General features: G+C 46.2%; 2 protein-coding genes across 3 annotated transcripts in view; one reads left to right on the forward strand and one right to left on the reverse strand.

Moving 5' to 3' along the window:
* prdm1c (PR domain containing 1c, with ZNF domain) overlaps positions 1-768 on the reverse strand; it is a 10,126-nt gene extending 9,358 nt beyond the window's left edge. The window contains exon 1 of the mRNA XM_083688329.1: positions 661-768. Coding sequence (XP_083544455.1) covers positions 661-687 — 27 coding nt within the window. The 5' untranslated portion in view covers positions 688-768. The remainder of the gene's footprint in view (positions 1-660) is intronic.
* Positions 769-10,743: 9,975 nt separating this feature from the next.
* On the forward strand, positions 10,744-18,783 carry prep (prolyl endopeptidase). Of its 2 annotated transcripts, none has more exons than XM_083688955.1 (15): positions 10,744-10,890; positions 11,346-11,420; positions 11,901-12,034; positions 12,179-12,309; positions 12,912-13,121; positions 13,312-13,433; positions 13,656-13,761; positions 13,939-14,130; positions 14,402-14,599; positions 15,194-15,297; positions 15,418-15,554; positions 15,968-16,062; positions 16,241-16,372; positions 16,526-16,682; positions 17,397-18,783. In XM_083688955.1, exons 1-15 carry the CDS (start codon positions 10,753-10,755, stop codon positions 17,689-17,691), a joined length of 2,226 nt encoding a protein of 741 aa, XP_083545081.1. In that variant the 5' UTR covers positions 10,744-10,752; the 3' UTR covers positions 17,692-18,783. The 2 variants fall into 2 exon arrangements, with proteins under 2 accessions (XP_083545081.1, XP_083545082.1); XM_083688956.1 differs by having other exon boundaries at positions 10,810-10,909.
* The last annotated feature ends 2,779 nt before the right edge of the window (positions 18,784-21,562 follow it).

Raw genomic sequence — 21,562 nt, forward strand, 5'->3', positions numbered from 1 at the left:
TCACTTTCATAACCTTTACAAATGTCAGTCCCCAACCCCCAAAGTCGCTGAAATACACCACACCGAGAGATGAACCACACTGGTATGGATGAACATCACATCACAGCAACAATTCACACCGAAGAGAAGAAAAAAAAAATCATCATGCTGGATGATGAAACAGTCATTCTGTTTGAGTTACATTCTCTGTCTGAGTAAATGCCTGGGTTCGTATGGAATCCTGTAGCCACATTCATCAGAAATGCTTTGCAGTTCGCTGCGTCTCTTCTGTCAGCGTCACCGCAGCTGGTATGACTGTCACAAGCGTGACAACTCACTCTGAATCTATGGAAATCTGTGACACTGCAGAAAATACACTCTGAAATCGATACGTTGAGTCAAACACACACAGCTGTGGCCACAAGAGAAAATGTAAATGCCGACTTTTAAAAAAAAAATATCACAAAAGTCACTACCACTTCACGCTTAATCACCCAAAAGAAGAACTATGGGAGGATCGGCGCATGAAATCTGTTCCAAGTGTGAAAACAGCAGACTTGCAAAACTTGCGTGAAACCCTAACTTAGACAGGTTCTCATAGAAAGAACTCAGATACCCCACCACCACCACCACCACTACGTTAGCAGAATAAGGAGATAAGAAAGATGTTGCAGTACTTACTGTGAAGCCTTGTGAAGAACCACACATAAGGGATGTTAGATCTGTGCCCTCCTCTTGTGTCAACCTTGTGTCTGAGTGTCTCTGTGCAACTGGTGTCTCTCCTTGTCTTTCACCCTCTCTCTGTCTCTCTCTCTCTGTCTCTCTCTGTATAGTATCTCTCTCTCTCTCTCTCTCTCTCTCTCTCTCTGAGAGGACCTCTGTATCCTGTGGTGTACCTGAGCCTGAATGACAAACTGAACGTGTATGTGTGAGAGTAGCTCACTCTCTCACTCATGGAGGACGGACGGAGGGAGGGAGGGAGGGAGGGAGGGAGGGAGGGAGGGTGGGTGTGTGAGCCTGCCCTCTCCTTCCTCCTCCTCCTCCTCCTCCTCCCCCCCCCTTCCTCCCTCCTCTGTGACTCCTCCTTAGGGGGCAGTGATCTGTTCATCTCTCGTTCACTCTGCGTGTCTGCCTTGGGGGCACACAGAGCTGATAGGAACAACAACAAAGCTTTCTCTAGGAGGCGCGCTGCCCGTCACACAGATATCTCCGGTTCAGACAGATAGATCTCATCATTCTTTGACAGACAGTCAGACTGTCACCCCCCCACCCCCCCCCCTCCCCCCCCACCCCCATCTCCTGGTTGTGAATGCACAGCTCTGTTGTTGATGTTGCCCAAGGTAAGACAAGTGAAAAGACGGCTAAGGGGGGTTGGTGCTAGCCTTGAAAGTTATTTGAAATATGTGAATTGTAACATGTGAACCCCCCCCCCACACACACACCCTAACCCGCCTGATTTCAATGTAAGACAATGTAAATGTTTCCTTTCAAGAAAATAAAAGTGACTTTGGTCCTCCTCATCTATGGGATAAGACTGCATGGAATGTACATCTGTAGTCTAGCATATTACACCGTGTGTGTGTGTGTGTGTGTGTGTGTGTGTGTGTGTGTGTGTGTGTGTGTGTGTGTGTGTGTGTGTGTGTGTGTGTGTGCCTTGGATGTCACCTGCCTCGTCCCCGGCGCACATGAAGCTAAAGCACATTCTCGAGTTGAAGACCAAAATAAAGCTTGAATGAATGTGAGGAAATCGGATACACCCCCCCCCCCCCCCCACCCCGACAGCTGCGGTCTGAAATAACGTTATTGTACCCGTTAAGTATTGCCGTTTGACTGACATCTACCGTACACAGCCCCCCCCCCCCATACACACCCCACCCCAAGTACGTGCAAGTAGTGAGCAGCACAGAGCATCATTGTTCATGTCATCGACATCCTGTGTACTCGATGGCTGCAATATTAGTCATTGTCAGTAAAATAACGTGATGTTTCCTTACCCCTGGTGGGTATCGAGATCACATGGCGTGAGAGCGCCCTGACAAAAAACACATGACCTGTGGTATCGGGTCCAGTGTTTGGAGCGCTGCGGGGGAGAGTTGTGTTGTGTGAAGTTTCAGGGTAGCCCTCTCAACCCTTGCCTGGAGTGGTGTTGTGTTCTGCCACTGTTCTCTTCTCCGGAGGAAACGTTTGACTTGGCAGGTCGCCAGCCGGCTCCCACAGAACAGGCTGAATTAGAGGAATTACCCTCCACGCGCCCGCCACGCTCCACGCAACGCTGCGGAGAAAGAGAAGGTGTGTGTGTGTGTGTGTATGTGTGTGTGTGTGTGTGTGTGTGTGTGTGTGTGTGTGTGTGTGTGTGTGTGTGTGTGTGTGTGTGTGTGATTCTATCCTTATTAACTTTCTCCACTGTCCAAGAAAATAAGAAAATAATACACCCTGAAACCCCCCCTGAGATAATTCTGTCAGGTTGGGTGCATACCTCCACAGTCACTTGTCTGACACACACACACACACACACACACACACACACACACACACACACACACACACACACACACACACACACACACACACACACACACAGAGAGAGACACTATTTCTCTCTGTGTCTCCTTCACATCCACTCATATCTGCAGGGAGAATTGTTTGGTGTGTTTTTACGCCCACGTCGTTCCTGTCCTGTATCCTGCTTTACTCATCACACCTGACCTAGGTAGTAATTATCGCCGTCGACAAGAAGCGCCGTGTAATTTAGAGTCCACTTCTCCCCTCTCACCCCCTCAGACATCTCATCCATTACATTCTGCTGAGCTCTCCCCTCCTTCCCTTCCCCCGTCCCCCCTCCCACATGAACACACACGTCACATGACATTTACTACTCACACACACTGTATGAGTCATCATGTGACTGGCACAGACATTTGCTTTGAATAGAGGAGATTTATCTATCCTGAGATTACATTCACCACAACTACAAATGTGTAGTGTGTTTATGGGTGTGCGTGTGCGTGCGCATCTGTGTGTGTGTGTGTGTGTGTGTGTGTGTGTGTGTGTGTGTATGTGTGTGTGTGCGTGCGTGTGCGTGTGCATGCGCATCTGTGTGTGTGTGTGTGTGTGTGTGTGTGTGTGTGTGTGTGTGTGTGTGTGTGTGTGTGTGTGTGTGCGTGCGTGTGTGTGTGTTGGTCTTACTTACTTGACCGTCTGTAAGTAATGAAAGAGTGTGTAGGTGTGTGTCTCGTGTCTTTGTATCGGTGCCAGCCTAGTATTTCAATATGACATCCCGTACATTTCAATATGACATCCTGTTCTTACATTCTTAGACTGACAGACATTGAGATGAAAGACCAAGAGGTAAGTAGTACAGAACTGTGTGTCCTGCCTCCTTGTCATCATTGGAATGTGTCATTTCTCAACAGTTACTGTTGGTAACAGTTGTCATAGAAAAAGCACACCCTTGCTGAATGATAACGAAAGTGACAATAACATTGACACAACGCAACTGTAGATGACATGTATTCATGAAATCAAACAAGATTCTCCATCAAATCATCCACTTGGAGTGAGACAGACCTCAAGTCATGAACCCGTGGCTCCCCAGAGTTCCCATAGTGGATGGTCCCTCTCGCATACAAGCAAACGCCGGGACGCCTTTGGGGCCTCTGTAAATGGCTGTACTACACCCGTAGCCCTGTAATTTCGGCGATTGCGTCTGTACTTGCCTAGGGACATTTTCTCACAGGGTGAACCAAAGACATACCGCCCCCTCTGTCACCAACAAGCCACAGCTGGGGACTATAGTCATGCAGTCATTGTTAAGAGGTCTCCTTAAAAACACTTTTACGACTCATTTCAGAACTACTGTCCTCCTCCGTCTCTCTAACTGTTTTATGGCCCACTCCAGGAAAAATATTCCACATTCTGTCAACCCATCCATCGATCACAGTCCCCTCCCTCCCTGTCATCCGCGCTTTCTCTCTCTCTCTCTCTCTCTCTCTCTCTCTCTCTCTCTCTCTCTCCTTCTGTCTATACACCAATGCATCTATCTCTCAAGTCCCCCTCAGGGTTCTATCTATCCTGTACATGATTAGATGATGGATTAAGGACTTTTCTTGTCCCAAAATAACTCTCTCTCACCATCTTTTCTTCCCATTAATTTCATCAGGTCTGAACGCCAGCCTCCTCCTCCCCCTCCTCCCCCTCCCTCTAGATGATCCCTTGTTGACAGGGTGATGGTTATTATTGTGTTTTCAGTGTGAGAGGAATGCTGGAACACTCTAGAACATCTGTCTTACAGAAACACTGGTGATACCACCCACCCTGACCAAGACACACCGCTACTGTACCTGACCGACCAAACAAGATGAGATGAGACCTGTAGCCAGAAGGTTGATTTCGACCTTCATTCAGGTGAAGGCGTTGTCTAATTCAACACACATTTACTGGTGTATGCAGTCCGCCCTTTCCCTTCGCACGCACACATGACACACATCTGATTGCAATCTGGACTCACAGAATGAACAACCAATGTCAGGAAATCTATGCAAGATTCCGAAGTAAGAACGTTGCTTCATGGGAATTGCGTCTTGTTTCCCCTTGTTTCCCTTTCAGCCACCTCCTTGATTTGTTTGTCTTCTAATTCCAACGATTTACAAACAATACTTGCATCAACCCCGCCGGAGTCATACCCTGTCGTCTGATTCAATACTTCCTGTAACAGGCGTTGAATGCGTTTCTGCTTGAGTACACACATAGAGTTCTTGATGTGATTTACTGCAGACGAGTTAGCAAGTCCTATGTACCAAGACACTTTACCTGCTTATGTTATTACGGTATGAATACATCGTTTTATATATTCACATATCGGGAGGATATCTGGATAAGTCCTGTCTCTTTAATCTACAGATGAGGCCCGCTTTCCCATACAGGTCCTTCCAGACCCTCCACCCAGACCCGAGCGGACACTGTGACTGTAACTGACAGTGGAGGAGGTGCAGTATGGGACCCTCAGAAGGGACGTGTCTCCACTGCTTTAAGAGGCTCCTCACATTGTTTGGTCTCCCTCTTGATTACTGAGACTGTGACAAGCGGTGAGGCGGACCTTCCGGGAAGGACACACACACTCAACCACGCACACTTGAACACGCACACAGACACACAGACACAGAGAGAGAGAGAGAGAGACACACACACAGACACACACACACAGACACGCACACTTGAACACGCACACAGACACACAGACACAGAGAGAGAGAGAGAGAGAGAGACACACACACACACACACACACACACAGACACACACACACACACACAGACACACACACACTAATAAACAACCCGTTGTTGTGCATAAACATGATAATGGATGACACACAGAGAGAATGACACACAGACACATAGACAGAGACACACACACACACACACTGATAAACAATCCGTTGTGCATAAACATGATAATGGATGTCATCAGCCACGGCAATCTAATGGACAAATTTCACTCATATACGTGGACAAGAAACTAAGACGGCCCTTCATTTGGTAGAGGGAATGAAGATCTATACTATCTAAATAATAATGGCAGGTATGAAAATTATGGGTAATAACTCAACTGTCAACTCTCTCTCTCTCTCTCTGTGTGTAGAGCCTCATGCGTCTCAGATTCCTGCCATATCTCGGTGTGGCCGCTGAACAAACAGCAGTGAACCTGATCTTCACTGTCACACTCTGACACTGGGCTAGAGTTTCTCTGACAGCCACAGACAGGGAGGACCACTCTAAATAGCTTCACCTCTTCAGGCCCAGCCATGACCCTGCAGAGGTGAACCATATTAAGTGTGTGTGTGTGTGTGTGTGTGTGTGTGTGTGTGTGTGTGTGTGTGTGTGAGTGTGTGAGTGTGTGTGTGTGTGTGTGTGTGTGTGTGTGTGTGTGTGTGTGTGCACGTAGGTCCGTGTGTAGGCTTCTGTGTCATATCTTTCCCTTACTGTGCAGTAAATGACACTGACAGGGATCTCTCATTGATAACTCCATTAAGGCAGCGGACAAAAGGAGAGAGCCCTAAAGATTGAAAATAACTATTTTTCTGAATGGACATTTCTGTTAGACAGCTGTGTATTCACCCATTGAATAAACATCCTAATAACAGTAAGACATGACGGTTTATAGACTAACTGGTTGTGGGTTGCTGACTGGACAAGAGGACAAGAACCGTAAATATTCGGTGATTGCGTGTGGTTTCCATTCATGAGTATACTGTTTAGGAATGGTCTATTAAAAGGGGAATTTTACAGCCGCTTAGTGACAACATCATCAGGTGCCATAGTGTCTGTCTGCGTCTCTTGGTCTGTGTCACCATTTCCCTCTCTCTTTCTCTCTCTCTCTCTCTCTCTCTCTCTCTCCCCCCCCACTCTCTCTCTCTCTCTCTCTCTCTCTCTCTCTCTCTCTCTCTCTCTCTCCCCCCCCTCTCTTTCTTTCTCCAGGCTCTAGTCTTCGGCCACTCAGACAGCCAAACCTGTCTCCAGTGCTACCTGCCCCAGTCATTACCGCCGTCCCTGAGCCTCACTGTAAAGTGCACATGTCAACAGCAAATTACAGGGCAACACACGCATATTTGTTTTGCTTTAAAAAGGTAATATCCGTCTGCACGCAACCAATACACTCATACTCTCTCACTCTCTCATTCCTTCCCTGATCTGACGACCCAAGACAAAGCGAGGGAGAGTCTGCTTTTCAAAGACAAAGGAGAAGAAAGGAGAAGAAGCCCTGAGAGGAGTCTGGGCAGAGGGTGTGGAGAGGGGGGGGATGATGGACACACCCTGAGAGAGGGGTAATGACAGGACGGAGAGAGGGATCTGATGTTGTTGTTGTTGTTGTTGTTGTTGTTGTTGTTGTTGTTGTTCAGTCCCGTTTTTTTTCTAGACAGACACAGACCAAACAGACCTGGCCGACATGATCACACACTACCATGGTACTTCTGCTGGGGTCAAGGTGTCAATTTTGGCCGCAGCGGTCAGCTTTGTTCTCTTGTTGAGTGTCTCATTGGGACAAGAAAGGATCCTCAGATGTTTTATTTGGGTTGCACAGCTCCGGCGAACGACATGGAAGTACGCTTTGGTGGAACTTCAGTTCTAACTGCAGTGTCTACTGGATACGGGAAAAGAACACACAGACAAAAGTCATGATGGGACACGTAATGATCCTACAGATACTGAACATTCTCATTCTTCTGCTGCCTGTTTCAGATGGGAGATAAAATATCGCTTCTCCAAGTGTGTCATCAGTGCACCTGCCTTACCTGTACCGTGTTGCTCTGTAACCTGTCGAACCGTTCTCATAAACACGAGCAGCAAGTTTTCATAGACACTTTGAGTCTTTACCCTGTGGCGCTGTGTTTACTCTAAGCTGTCCCTTTCTCCTTACCTCTCTCACCACATATGCATGATGGGAACCTGAGTGCACCCTTTTTATTTTTTCAACACCATGAAACAAACCTCCCCATCTCCTCAGGAAGAATGACAAGCACTAATCTTGTCTTTCTTCCGAGAGAGCCTAATGCTGATGGGATATGAAAATGTGGTCACAAAAAGAAATAGATGGAGTCAAAACACAAAGCAATGGCGGTGGACTTGTTGACCTTGTTGACTGGACTCCCTTACGTTCAGAGCAGTGTGAGATGCTTTCAGCATCATTTAAGTCGGAGTGTTATTCACTGTGAGCCAGTGTCACAGACGCAGATTAAGACTAATCCTAGACAGAAATGCATCTTTAATGGAGATTTTCTATTGAAAATGTTTTTTTTAGTACAGGATTAGGCTTTTATCTTTATCTTTTACATAGGCACCAATGAGATCGGGACTTTAAAAAAAAGAATTAGCCTAGTTGTACCTAGTGAGTCAAACACACGGATGATGACAACACATCTTACACTTCCTGTAATTTGCACACCAATCATGGTCCTTGCCCTGCACTGTAATTTCCTTGGCTGGATTTCTCAATAACATCCTGTTGTCTGTGGACATCTGAGAGGACACGTCGCTTTGACGGACCTCGACATCACACAGGACAGTGGAGGCAGACCCTATTACTCTATTATTCCGCCCCTCGCGAATGACACCTGAACAAGAGCAGGAAACATTGGTTGTGGTCTCCTTTTTAAAGAGCATTGTTCTTTGTTCTCAGCTGTGGTTTTGTCAGTTTGTCAGACCCCTCACACAACAACGACTCTTACACCAGCAGAAAGCTGATAGACAGCAATGTGTAAGGCAGTAGTTACTAGTCTGGTTCCAGCTGCTGACGATATGGTATATCTGATATCAGGAACATTCCTTCACACGAATTTTGTGATCTCCTTATAGGAGAGCAACATGTTATGATGGTTGTCAATGATAAGATAAGGTATGACCAGTCACAAGAACTGTTAACAGCCAACATTGCAGCTGCAACTCACAGGGAACGGGATGCAATGGGATGAATAAACGTTGACGCCTGTACAAAAGAGTGAGTGAGTCATATTGGTCACTCAACCAGGACAACGAAAACCCTGAGATTTATGTTTGAGTTGACCCTGTAGTCACCTTCTGCCTTGAAGAAGGCAGGTGGTCATCCTTCTAGTCACCCTCACAAGAGAGACTGACAGGTGCTTCCTGTTGGGGTGTACGGGTCACTGTTGACCTTGAGGTCTGGACAATGGAGAAGGTGGTACATGACCACTCAATCGTGTGTGTGTATGTGTGTGTGTGTGTGTGTGTGTGTGTGTGTATCTCTCCCACTCCCCTAGACACAAACATAAACTCTCTCTCTGACTAGCATGCATAAACAAGCACACATAAACGTTCTCTCTCATGCATACGCACAAACCTCACACTTTTTCTTACACACAAACATTCCCTCTTAGATAAAACAGAGACGGCAGGGGGGGACAATGGCTCTTTGACCCGTAGCGAAGGGTGACATAAGCAAACAGGAAGAGATCCCCTTTGTGGAGGAGGGTATTCCTGACATGAGGTCAAAGAGGGGAAGAAGGATAGGGGGAGCCGAGGAAGGAGGTTGGGGGTTGGGGGTCTGACATCCCAGGAGGTAGAAACAGCCCCTCCGTAAGTGAAGAAAATCCAACGATCCGAAACAACCAAACACAAATACCTCAGACACCTCCTCTCCGCATTGGACCAATCAGGAAGGAGAAGGCCGACCTCTTAGCGAGGAATGTAAGAACCCAAAACAGGGAACAAAACCACCCGTGACGCCTATGGGTGCATCTCTGACTGCGGCCCACAGCCACAAATCCTAAACACTGCAGGTGAAAAGTCCCGTGTTTATTGGAACACTTGCCTTTCACCTGTACATCCTTCTCTCTCTCCACTTTCACTGTGCATTCCACCGTGAGTGAATGTCAGTCAAATGATCAATAATGTTCTTTACATTTTGAACTCTGGAGAGACTCTACTTTTTTCCCCACCCCACCATTTTGTCATTGCTCGAAGCCCTTTAAACGGCTTTGATCTACAACGGTATCCAAACAATGTGCTATTTAAAACCAAACGTCCAGGGTGTAATTAAACCTGCCTTATCTACACCTTATCTGCAGAATGAAGAAAAGCCACATTCTAATGGTGTCACAACCAGACACACAAGGCCCCTTGAATGTTTATCCACTGTTCAGTCAGGGCACTTAAGCGTAAATGTCAAATTTTTGTTTATTGAATATGTCAATAGATTTGGCGTAAAGGATGGTTCCAACTCTGAATATAGCTTCCCGTTGAATTAGACAACATTATGTCCAAATAATATACAAGCGGGGAGCCCATAACTTCTAACCCCCCCGCTACTGAACAATATTGAATACAATATATGAAGAAAGAAACAAAAAGAACATAGCAGGGATGGTCATGAACTCAAACCCCCCGTAGGTAGGCTAAGCCTGCAGGTGGAAAGCTGGGGTGATGGTGGGAGAACTCAATGAAAGCCAGCGTGACAACTGCTCAGCTATGATGGAGTCTAAACATGACTGGCCTCTTCTAGCCTGTCCCATGACATGGGACATGATCTGCATGATATGAAACAGCTGTCCGTCCTGAATGGCCTGCTGCGTTCCCCTACCGTGCCTCACTGAACCTACGTGACACTTCAATTTTTCAATATAGTGTACTGAATATGATATCCATTCTCCAAGGCTATGATAATGGATTGCGCACGCACGCACGCGCACACGCACGCGCGCGCGCACGCACACACACACATTATCTGAGTAAAAGAAACAGGATGAGGTAATGTGGAGATCGATGGTCAGATGGGGGTTGATAGATGACAAGGATAGAAGGAGGAAGAGGAGGGGGAAGAGATAGTTGAGGAAGAAAGAAGGGAGGGTGGGATGAAGGATGGACTGACCCTCCTCTCTTCCCTGGGATAAATGGAGGTGGTGATGGACTTTCCCTGATGACACTGATAACCCCTGACTGGACAGGGGGAGGGGAGTGAGAAGAGAAGGCACAGGAGGACACAGGGACATTAGTGTTGACGTTCGGTGTCTCTTCAGCGAGGGCTTTTAACAATTGAAAACTTTTCAAAGATCATTTCTTCCCTTCCATCTATCCATATTTATACACATAATATGTACAAGGTTGAAGATTAAGCCCATAGTTGTTGTGTTCAACCCACAGAGGGCGCTCTCAAAATGCAGTTGCTCCTGCAGCCACCGTGCGATGTCGTCTTGAGGTGATTCTTTGGATTGTGTGGGACAAAAGCAAATCCTTTCTGGCAAAAAAAGTCCAGCGTCTAAGTTGATGTTAGGTCGGCTTCAGAAAGTCATCTCAAAACCATTCCTCCAATCTTTGACACCACTTTTCGTGATCCGGAATTGCCGAACAGTTACTCCTAAAATGTCTTTCCAGTACCCACAAGCTTACCGTGACGAGTCAGTTGTAAGTAGCTAGCTTACCGGTAGGTTGCTTCATCATCATGCCGCTAAGCTAGCCAGTTCTTTGAAGTGAACTGGGTGTGTGCTTGCTAGTATGGCTAGCCTATAGAGCTAGCCGCTTTGCTGATCATCCTTACATCTTGCTCGTTAGTTAGTCTTTGGACCAATGTTGAACAGTGAAAAGGCAAATGATATGTTATGAAAATGAATAAATACATCAAACTAGCTTGGAGTGGTCGCAGCTATTAGCTAGCTAGCTGGCAGTGGCTAGCCAGCTAGCACTGTCAAATGAATGAGCTAGCTGTGGGTTTTTTTTGCCCATTGGCACTGTTGCCTTTTGGCTTTGTCTCAGCAGCTAGCTAGCTACCTCATAGCACGTGAATGTAACTAGCTAGCGCAACGTTCAAGTGCTGCTCCGCTCGTTTCGGTAACAATATTCACTGGCTTATTATGTGTTAGGTTGATGTCTACCATGGGCAAAAGATCCCCGACCCATACAGCTGGTTGGAGGACCCCGACAGTGAGAAGACCCAGGTAATACGCCCACCCGTCATTCTGCCCCAAAATACTGAAGGCTGCTTTTCAGCATCTTTGCAGGTGTCCCACCTTTCACAGGGATTGGGAACATCCCAACCACAACGTGCTATAACTAACCAACGTACTGTTTTGAGCTCTAGGTCCAATATGTGATGAATGGATCATTGATGTTCAGCTCTGGAATTTCTCAGATAGCGACAGATGTTCTTGCAATATGTAACTGTCGAAATCGTTTTTAGTTTTTTTTTAATGTAGTTGCATACTTGTAGAACGTACATTTACGTTAAAAGAGGTATCGATTATCATGGAATGTGTGCCAACTAGTTCTTACAATCAAAGGCAAAGGGTGTAAACTCATTTTGGGAGACAGCATACCTGTAGCAGTCAACATTGACATTCAAGGTAGAACACTATCTAGCGCCCCCTTCTGTACATAAGCGGTCACGAAAGTGATGGAGCTTTGCTTTGTTTTGCCAGGCTTTTGTCAATGCGCAGAACAAGCTGACACTGCCATACCTGGAGCGCTGTGAGGTGCGAGACCTGTTCAAGGAGCGCATGACTGAGCTCTACGACTACCCCAAATACAGCTGTCCCTTCAAGAGGGGGAACAGGTGAGAGTGGGGAAACTGGAGGTTTGAATTAAAAACAACCCCAAATACAGCTGAATCATTTTAGGAAGTAGTAGGCGACGTTGCTCTTGGAAGCCTGGGTAATGTAGTTGTGTTAGTCACAGGCCCATCCCCTCCCCGTGGCAGGTATTTCCACTTCTACAACACAGGTCTACAGAACCAGAGTGTGATGTACGTGCAGGAGAGTCTGGACGCCGAACCCACAGTCTTCCTGGATCCAAACACCTTCTCTGAGGATGGGACTGTTGCTTTAAGAGGTGAGGGCCTGCTTTTGAGAAAGGACATTGCCCTACGTTCAAAGAGGAGTAGATTTCCCCCCACAAATCATTTTCCTGTAAGTATGACTATGGTCTTTTTGATGTAAAAAAAACAGTATTGATATTAGAAGGGACTATTCTCTGTGCTGGTTAACATTATGTTCAGATTTGGTTCCCTTCGTCATGCTGTCCTGCGTCGACAGTCAATGCGTGTTACCGGGGTTACGTGTTCCCTGTTTGACGCTGTCAGGTAGTTGTCATTTCTGCCGCCGCAACACAATAGTTTTCAAGTTTGCAATGAGATGAAATAAAGAAATCTGAAGGTCAACGTCTTTTGGAGAGGGTACTTTATTAGATGTTACAAAGAAATGATGTTTCAGGCTAGCAGGTTATCTCTCTTTCCCTCTCTCTCTCTCTCTCTCTCTAGACTTGCAATGGAATTTGGCCTTGGAGGGCTACAGGTCCTAGGCCCCCCCCCCCCCCCCCTTTTCCCTAGCGTCTGACGTTGTGTACTGGATACGAATGATGTTTTCACTATGTGTAAGGTGAGAGGCCCGTCAGATAGCGTACAATTCCAACACCGCTCTTCTGTCGCCGTCCAGGTTACGCCTTCTCGGAGGACGGCGAGAACCTGGCGTACGGCACCAGCGCCAGCGGCTCGGACTGGGTGGAGATGCGCTTCCTGCGCGTGGAGGGCGCCGTGACCCTGGAGGACCGTCTGGAGCGGGTCAAGTTCAGCTGCATGTCCTGGACCCACGACGGCAAGGGCCTCTTCTACAACTCCTACCCAAGCCAGGAGGGCAAGAGCGACGGTGAGAGGAATTGGGACCGGACAGCCTCACCCTGCGTCCCGGTGGCTGTTATGTCTCCGACCCTTTCCTGCCATCCATCTTTTTATTTTTATTTTAAAAATAAAAAGTGTAGATTCATTCAGGTTCCTCTCATCGCCACAAGGGGGCCGAAACGAGGACATTGAATTACCCATCCTCTCCCTTCCCCTAGGTACTGAGACGTCCACTAACCTGCACCAGAAGCTGTACTTCCACGTGCTGGGGACCCCCCAGTCCAAGGACTGTCTGTGTGCCGAGTTCCCTGACAACCCCAAGTGGATGAGCGGGGTTGAGGTACGCCAGACTCGCCCCAAAAAAACCCTCATCAACACTGACTGACTTTTCAATCGCTCTTCCATATTGATCACCAGCCAGGAGTCCTTTTAGTTGAGAGAGAACCTTTTTTTTTTGTTACCAATTTCTCTTGACGATTCGGTATTGATTTAGTCTCTTTCTTTCTCTCTTCCTCTCTCTCTCTCTCTCTCTCCCTCCCTCCCTCCCTCCGTGTGTCGTCAGGTGTCAGATGACGGCCGTTACGTGCTGCTGTCCATACGGGAGGGCTGTGACCCCGTGAACCGGCTGTGGTATTGCGACCTCGAGGCCACCCCTGAGGGCATCACAGGTAGCCCCCCGTCCCCCCGTCCCTCCCTCCCCCCTTTCACACCAACAAAACCAGCTCAATAAATGAGTGCCTCATTCTCGAGGTTGGGTGTGTGCCCTACCACTGTGTGCTGTGTTGATCTCTCTCTCTGGCTCTCTCTCCGAATTACACCCGTTTCTCCTTCCCCTCTCCTCCGAGGCTTGTTGCCGTGGGTAAAGCTGATTGACAACTTTGACGCCGAGTACGAGTACGTGACCAACGAGGGCACCCTGTTCACCTTCAAGACCAACCTGGACGCTCCGCGCTACCGCCTCATCAACATGGACTTTGCCTCGCCAGCCCAGAGCAACTGGAAGGGCCTCATCCCCCAGCACGACAAGGACGTCATCGGTAGGCGACCAGCTGGAAAATACACACGACGCCGTCACAATACACCCCTCTCACACACACACACTCAAACCACACAGAACTGTCATGGAATTCATCCGAATTCATTTACAGGATTTTGGATTAGATTGTTTCTCTCTCTGTCTGTTCCCTCCCCTTTCATTCTCCACCCTCCTTCCTCCTCCTCCTCCTCCTTCCTTTTATTTTCCTTTCTCTCTCCTCGTCTTGCTCCCTCTCTCCTTCCCTCCGCTCTCTCTCTCTCTCTCTCCTCCAGTGTTTGCCACCTGTACCTACTCCAGCTACCTGTTTGTGTGTTTCCTGCACGACGTGAAGAACGTGTTGAAGATGTACCGCCTGAGCACGGGGGAGGAGCTGCGGACCTTCCCCCTGGACGTGGGCTCCGTGGTGGGCTTCACGGGACGCAAGAGAGACTCTGAGATCTTCTACTACTTCACCTCCTTCCTGTCTCCAGGTATCCCCCACACATTAGATTAGATTAGATTCAACTTTATTGTCATTGTGCAGAGTACAAGTACAGAGACAACTAAATGCAGTTAGCGTCTAACCAGAAGTGCAAAATAGCAGAAAGTGCAATGAACAGTATTTACAGGTAGTGCAATATATGATCAGTAAGTAGTGCAGTATAATATAAGCAGTGCAGTATAGCACTGCGCTTAACTCTCTCTCTCTCACTTCTAAGATCATTCTTTCTCTCTCTCTGCTCTTCCTCTCTCTCTCTCTCTCTCTCTCTCTCTCTCTCTCTCTCTCTCTCTGCTCTTCCTCTCTCTCTCTCTCTCTCTCTCTCTCTCTCTCTCTCTCTCTGCTCTCTCTCTCTCTCTCTCTCTCTCTCTCTGCTCTCTCTCTCTCTCTGCTCTCTCTCTCTCTCTCTCTCTCTCTCTCTCTGCTCTTCCTCTCACACGTCACTTAGCTCTCCATTCCATACAGTCACACTCCCTCATACCCTTGGTGATGCAGGGTCATTTCAGGGAGACTGTTTAAATCCAGGTGATGAGATGAGACTGTAATGACTTGCTGCTGTGTCGTCTCTCCCCCCTCGTCCTCCCAGCGATCATCTACCACTGTGACCTGACCAAGGAGCCCCTGCAGCCCCACGTGTTCCGGGAGGTCACCGTCAAAGGCTTTGACCCCTCCGATTACCAGACCACTCAGGTAAGAAACCTCGCAGTCGTCCCATATTAGTGTGTGTGTGCGTGCGCGTCATCACCTCAATGAACCCACCCCCCCCCCCCCCCACCCCCCTGTGTACGTCTATATGAATGTGTTGTCCAGGTATTCTACCCCAGTAAGGACGGCACTGAGATCCCCATGTTCATAGTCCATAAGAAGGGCATCAAACTGGACGGGTCCCACCCTGCCTTCCTTTACGGATACGGAGGGTTCAATATCTCCATCACACCCAGCTACAGGTAACGGCAGGAGGGATGTCGGTCTGTCTGTCTGTCTGTCTGTCTGTCTGTCTGTCTGTCTGTCGGTCTGTACCAATGTGCCTCACAGAATACACACCGATTAGATTAATTTGGTTGAAGTGGAACTTTTACCCTGTAATCCAGTGGATTTGGTGTGTTCATTAGTTAATAGTAGACACATTCACCATAAATTCATTCGTTTTTAACGCGGTATTAGAATTTTTTTTTTAGGAAGTAAACACAGACCTCGCGTTTCGATAGCTATGATGCGGCTGCGCACGAAATGATGATATTTTGAGTGTCATCGTGGATTGAAAAAAATGCATTTGGGGTAAAGTTCCCCTTCGAGGCTATCATGTCTCGGCCTCGTACGTTGTGCTACTGTATTAAGTGTTGTACATTTTGATTGACAGTGTATCGAGACTCATATTTGTGAGACACATGGGCGGAGTCTTGGCAGTGGCCAACATCAGAGGAGGAGGAGAGTATGGAGAGACCTGGCACAAAGGTAACACACACACACACACACACAGTTATATTCATTCTCTCAGCTTAGTTCCTCCTGTTTCACTCAGAAATGCTCACCTGCGTGTGTGTGTGTGTGTGTGTGTGTGTGTGTGTGTGTGTGTGTGTGTGTGTGTGTGTGTGTGTGTGTGTGTGTGTGTGTGTGTGTGTGTGTCCACTAGCGGGCATGCTGGGGAACAAGCAGAACTGCTTCACAGACTTCCACTGTGCAGCTGAGTACCTCATAAAGGAGGGCTACTCCTCCAGCTCCAAGCTCACCATCAACGGAGGTTCCAACGGGGGCTTGCTCGTAGGTACGGCCTGTACCCATGACGTCATCACGTCTCTGTCTCTCTCTCTGTCTCTCTCTCTCTCTGTCTCTCTCTCTCTCTGTGTCTCTCTCATCTGTCTCTCTCATCTCTGTCTCTCTCTGTCTCTCATCTCTCTGTCTCTTCTCTCTGTCTCAGCGGCGTGTGTGAACCAGCGACCGGAGCTGTTTGGTTGTGCCGTGGCCCAGGTGGGCGTCATGGACATGCTCAAGTTCCACAAGTTCACCATCGGCCACGCCTGGACCACCGACTTCGGCTGCGCCGAGATCAAGGACCAGTTTGACTGGCTCATCAAGTAGGCGTTCCTTCATTCGACCCCGGTGTCCACAGACGAGATATTACTGTGTCAATCTGTGTTGGTATGGGTGTCAACGTGTGCGCCTGTGCAGTAATAGGGATGAGTGAGATGAATCGATGGGGAGGGGGGGGGGTCCAAGTAGATTTAAAAAATAGGTGATCATATTAAAAATACAATAAAAAGAATTCCTTCACTCGGTGGCACAGCCGGAGCAAGCCACTAGTCTGTGAGATCACGGGCGTCGTTGGTCATCGTTCTGTCCGACAGCAGCAGGACCCTGCTCTTTCATTCACTCACCGTTCAATATCAAATCACTCCTGGCCAGTCAAGCTGTCATGCTTCAAAAAACAAGCGAGGTTGTTTAAGCCCTGCGGTGTGTGATCGACGAACCAATTCATCGATCCTAGGACACGTCAACAAAACTTGGGCCGGACCCATCCCTTGTCAGTGTTGTGTGTGTGTGCGCGTGTGCTACCATGCCACCAGGAGTTTTGTGTGTGTGTAATAATCTAATAATAATATATGCCATTTAGCTTATAATAATATATGCCTTTATCCAAAGTGACTTACGTTGCAGTGAGTGCGTACATTTTTCAGTATATATGGTCCCAGCAGGAATCAAACCCACAACCTTAGCGTTGTTAAAACTGTGTGTGTGTGTGTGTGTGTGTGTGTGTAATGCCTCACCCATATCTACCCCCCTCCCCCCAGGTACTCTCCTCTGCACAACATCCGCATCCCCGAGGGAGAGGGGGTCCAGTACCCCTCGGTCCTCCTCCTGACGGGCGATCACGACGACCGTGTGGTGCCCCTGCACTCCCTGAAGTACATCGCCACCCTGCAGCACGTGGTGGGCCGCTGGACCAAGCAGAGCAACCCCCTGTTCATCCACGTGGACACCAAGTCAGGCCACGGCGCCGGCAAGCCCACCAGCAAGGTCATCCAGGAGGTGGCAGACACCTACGCCTTCATCGCGCGCTGCCTCAGCATCTCCTGGGTCAAATAAAGAAGGACCAGCCCTCGGTTTTTTTGTACTTTCCCAGGCCCTTCTTGGGTGTCTCTCTATCCCTTGTTTTCTTTCTCTCTTTTTTTTTTTTTTTTTTTTTTTCACTCAGCCTTTCGTAAGCAGTTTTCCCTCCCTCCTCCCTCCTCCTCCTCATCGCCCCATCCCTCAATCCTTGTCATTTACACACCCACTCCTTCCTTCCTCTTGCCGTCTTGTTACACGAACACTTACGGAATCATTTTTTTTTTTTTTTTTTTTTTTACCTGCTTTTCTTGTCTTTCTCCTCCCTTCCCTTCTCTCCCCTCCTCCGCTCATCTGCCTGCCTCTCTCTCTTTCTCACACACTGATTAACCTTGCCTCACCGGTTTCATATGCTGTTCTCTCATATCTCTCCCCCCCCCCCCCCCCCCCCCCATGTGTGCTGGCTTGTTTGGGCATGGGCTCCCGGATAACCGGACCACCCCTGTCTCCCATTACTCACTCCTGTAGCCCCAGGCCAGCGCCCAGCACTTCCCCACCCAGCGCTTCCCCACCCAGCCCTTCCCCTGCTCATGTGTCATCCTCTGTATTATACTCCCCATGTGTTTTGTGGTCCCCATATGCATTTCGACAATTTGAATATGTTACATGCGTTTCACAGATAGGGCTTTTCCTATTTACGGTTATCAGCCACCGTTCAAGGCTGCAGAGGACATCAGGAGGGGTCATGAAAGTTCAGAGGTCACGGTTGCCTGCAACGGGGGCTCCCCCCCCACACACAAGACTATTTATTTATGGTTGGAGAGCGTTGTAGAGGCTGTTCAGTAAATGATTTCAGCATGTAGGATTTTAACTATACACAGTATTGGTGTGAATGATCCTGTAGGTTTTTGTTTTGGGGACGACTATTGCCGAGGGTAGTTTTGTTGTGCGTGCGGGTGTGTGTGTGTGTGTGTGTGAGAATGTACGTGTGAATGCAAGTGTCAACATATCCTCTCAAACTGATGTTAATTTCTACCTCTTGACATGTGCTGATTGTTTACCTTTAAAGGGAAATAAACAACAACGACTACAATACTACATTACAATTAAACTACAATTTTTTGAACAGCGCCACCTTGTCCGTCATTATGTCCTTTTTCCTTACTTTGTGTCGTATATATGAATTATATATGGTCGTAGTCTATGATGTATTCCTGATGGAATTGTTATTATTTCTGCATCGCCACATGGGGATTTGTTCCAGATGAGGAGTTAAGAGGTGGTGGGGACTAGTATCAGATGTTGAAGTGTGTTAGTGTTGCTGATCATCCACAGGGGGGCAGCCTCTGTTGGAAAAAACCCAAGTGGTAGAACGTGTGGGATGCGGTGAGACCGGCCTTAGATGATTCTGTTTTATAAAAGGGCATTTCAGATATATTTTTACCTATAAAATGTCTTCCATTATCCAAAAAACATTTCATGTGGCGTGAGTGAGACACATTTATAGGTATACCTGTTTCTGTGACCTATCAGAGGTCTTTCAACTCCACCACCCTTGCATGCTTTTGGAATTGAAATTCAGTTCTTACCAAAGACATGAGATGTAATCTCTTCCATTTAACTTTCTCCTTTTTTTCATTTGGCTCAATACTACTCTGGATTAAAAATGCTCCCATAGATGACTGAATTGTTATGAAAACTAAGTGGCATGCCACGTCAACCAAGTGATAAATCTTCCTGAATGAGTTGGGTTTGCCTTCAACTCAATCTCGATATCCCTCTCTACGTAGATCCAGTGATACTATGATACTTATATTGAAACAGCTGTGAGGCAACTGCATTTGAATCAGATGGTATTTGATTAGATGAAGATAACTATTTATACTGAACTGCTTGCTTGCATTTAATGTATTCCTGATATGTTTGTATCCATTCACAAACATATCCAAATACTTTGTGATTCCATTAGATCCTATTTGCATTATGAATAAAATAGTTATTAGTAGGTAAGGCAAGTAAAAATGACAGATGTACTTATGTGCAATTGAAATACTTTATTGTTCAATGTACACATGTTGAATATATTGTAGAGAAGAAACATCATAGAAATACATATGAATAATTAAGCAGCAGCCCATAGTTTGAATATAATTACCAAAATACTATACTTGTGTACCAGAAATATATTATGTTGTTTAAATTACATTGGAAAGTTAACATATAATGTATTGCTATGATTATTCTATTGTAATATCGGCCTAAAGGGCTAAAACCAAATCTAGGACTTTTTTCATCTGTAAAACTATTTTTTCCAAACCAATTTTTAATTTTCCTATATTGAATCACTGGTTCTGCTCATTGAACTGAACTATTTTGAGACTTTTCCATGTAAAATATTTTAAAACATTTCAAAAAGATTATACCCCTTGTTTGTGATGAAAATGACTTCTAAGTATATGACTCAGACCTATGACTCTATCCTTTATGTTTTGGTTTACATCAGATCCTGTAAACAAACCTTGGTATAGCTTCAAATCCATGCAATTAAGTATTTAAAAATAAATAAATAATGCTGCTCTCATAGAATGTCACTCCTTGTGGACTGAAGGTAAGTCACAGAAATCGAGAGCCATTGTGAAAATGTATTATGTATTAGCTCCATTGTATTCATTTCGGTGACCTTCTATGCGAAAATGATCGAGTGGGGCTTTAATACTTGTGCTACGTGATGTACCATTATGTCTGTAACGTTTATGGAAAGACATGACGTGTGGAGAGGCAATTAGGCATGCATCCTTACTGTTGTGTGTGGACAATATCCACCACTGATAAATACCATAGGCCTAATAGTCGTTGTTTTATACCGTAAGACAAACAATCACAACAAACACGTGAACATTTTATGGTTTTCTTTTTTATCAGCCTTTCACAGGTCTACACTTTGTCCAATCCAACCCTCTGTCTTAGACCTCTATGAATATTAGTTGATTTGTACAAATCAGATGCTAAAAAGAGGCTACTTGACACTATTTCGATAAGGTAAATAAGGTAAAAAAAAATAAAAGAATAATTAAAGCATTAAAAAAATGTAAGTGCCTGAATCAATTATTTTGAGAAATGTGAACTCAACACAATAATGAGAGTTTAACGTGTTTGTTTCTAAGTTTAAGTGTGGGGATCAAAGAGCAGGGTATGCAGGGCTGTCTTTTATAGGCCCAATAAATCATGCCATGACAACTCTAAATGATCATGAAATCCTATTCCACACATTGACACCTTGCGTTTTAAAACCACTGAATGGCACACCAAGTTACATTTCAGTTAATGGTGTACAATTAAGTTAATGGTAGGCCTTTATGTCAACTGCACAACATAAAGTCAATAAAAAAGATTGTTAGATAAATCAAGACAGTTTATGTTAACGGAATTTAATACAAACAAACATCAACATAAAGAAAAGAGACCCTATGTGTCAGATGTTCAAGATTTAATTTATTGCTGCCTACATTAAATGAAAAACAGTAACATAACTGTAATACATTGATATGAAGTTTACACATCTTGAATTAACAATAGATAAAGTAACGAAAGCGATCAGTTTAATGAAAGGGTTAGACACATAAATACAAAAACTTTGTAAAACGAGGGCTATTGTTATGACATTTCAGTGCAGACAATCACGTTTTAATTGTCTTTTCATCATTGAATATACAATAATGCTAATCCGATTTTAATTGTAAGTTCCATATTGGTGAAAACATCTTATATCTTAAATACATTTTTCATTTCTAAAATAAGAAGAGGGATATGCTCCTCTCCTCTGTGAAATGGCTGACCGCATTAGCAGTCACCATACGACCACGAGATGACGCCTCTGAGCTCAGCGGTCTTCCCCGTACACTCAACCCTA

This window comes from Argentina silus (genome assembly GCF_951799395.1).
Source record: "Argentina silus genome assembly, chromosome: 17".
Classification (NCBI taxonomy): Eukaryota; Metazoa; Chordata; class Actinopteri; order Argentiniformes; family Argentinidae; genus Argentina; species Argentina silus.

What these genes read in the sequence shown, in the direction of transcription:
- prep (XM_083688955.1), top strand. Translation starts at nt 10,753, where the DNA reads ATGTTAGGTCGGCTTCAGAAAGTCATCTCAAAACCATTCCTCCAATCT. An exon ending in TCCATCACACCCAGCTACAG is followed by an intron (nt 15,555 to 15,967) that starts GTAACGGCAGGA and finishes TTTGATTGACAG; the next exon opens with TGTATCGAGACTCATATTTG. An exon ending in TGGAGAGACCTGGCACAAAG is followed by an intron (nt 16,063 to 16,240) that starts GTAACACACACA and finishes TGTGTCCACTAG; the next exon opens with CGGGCATGCTGGGGAACAAG.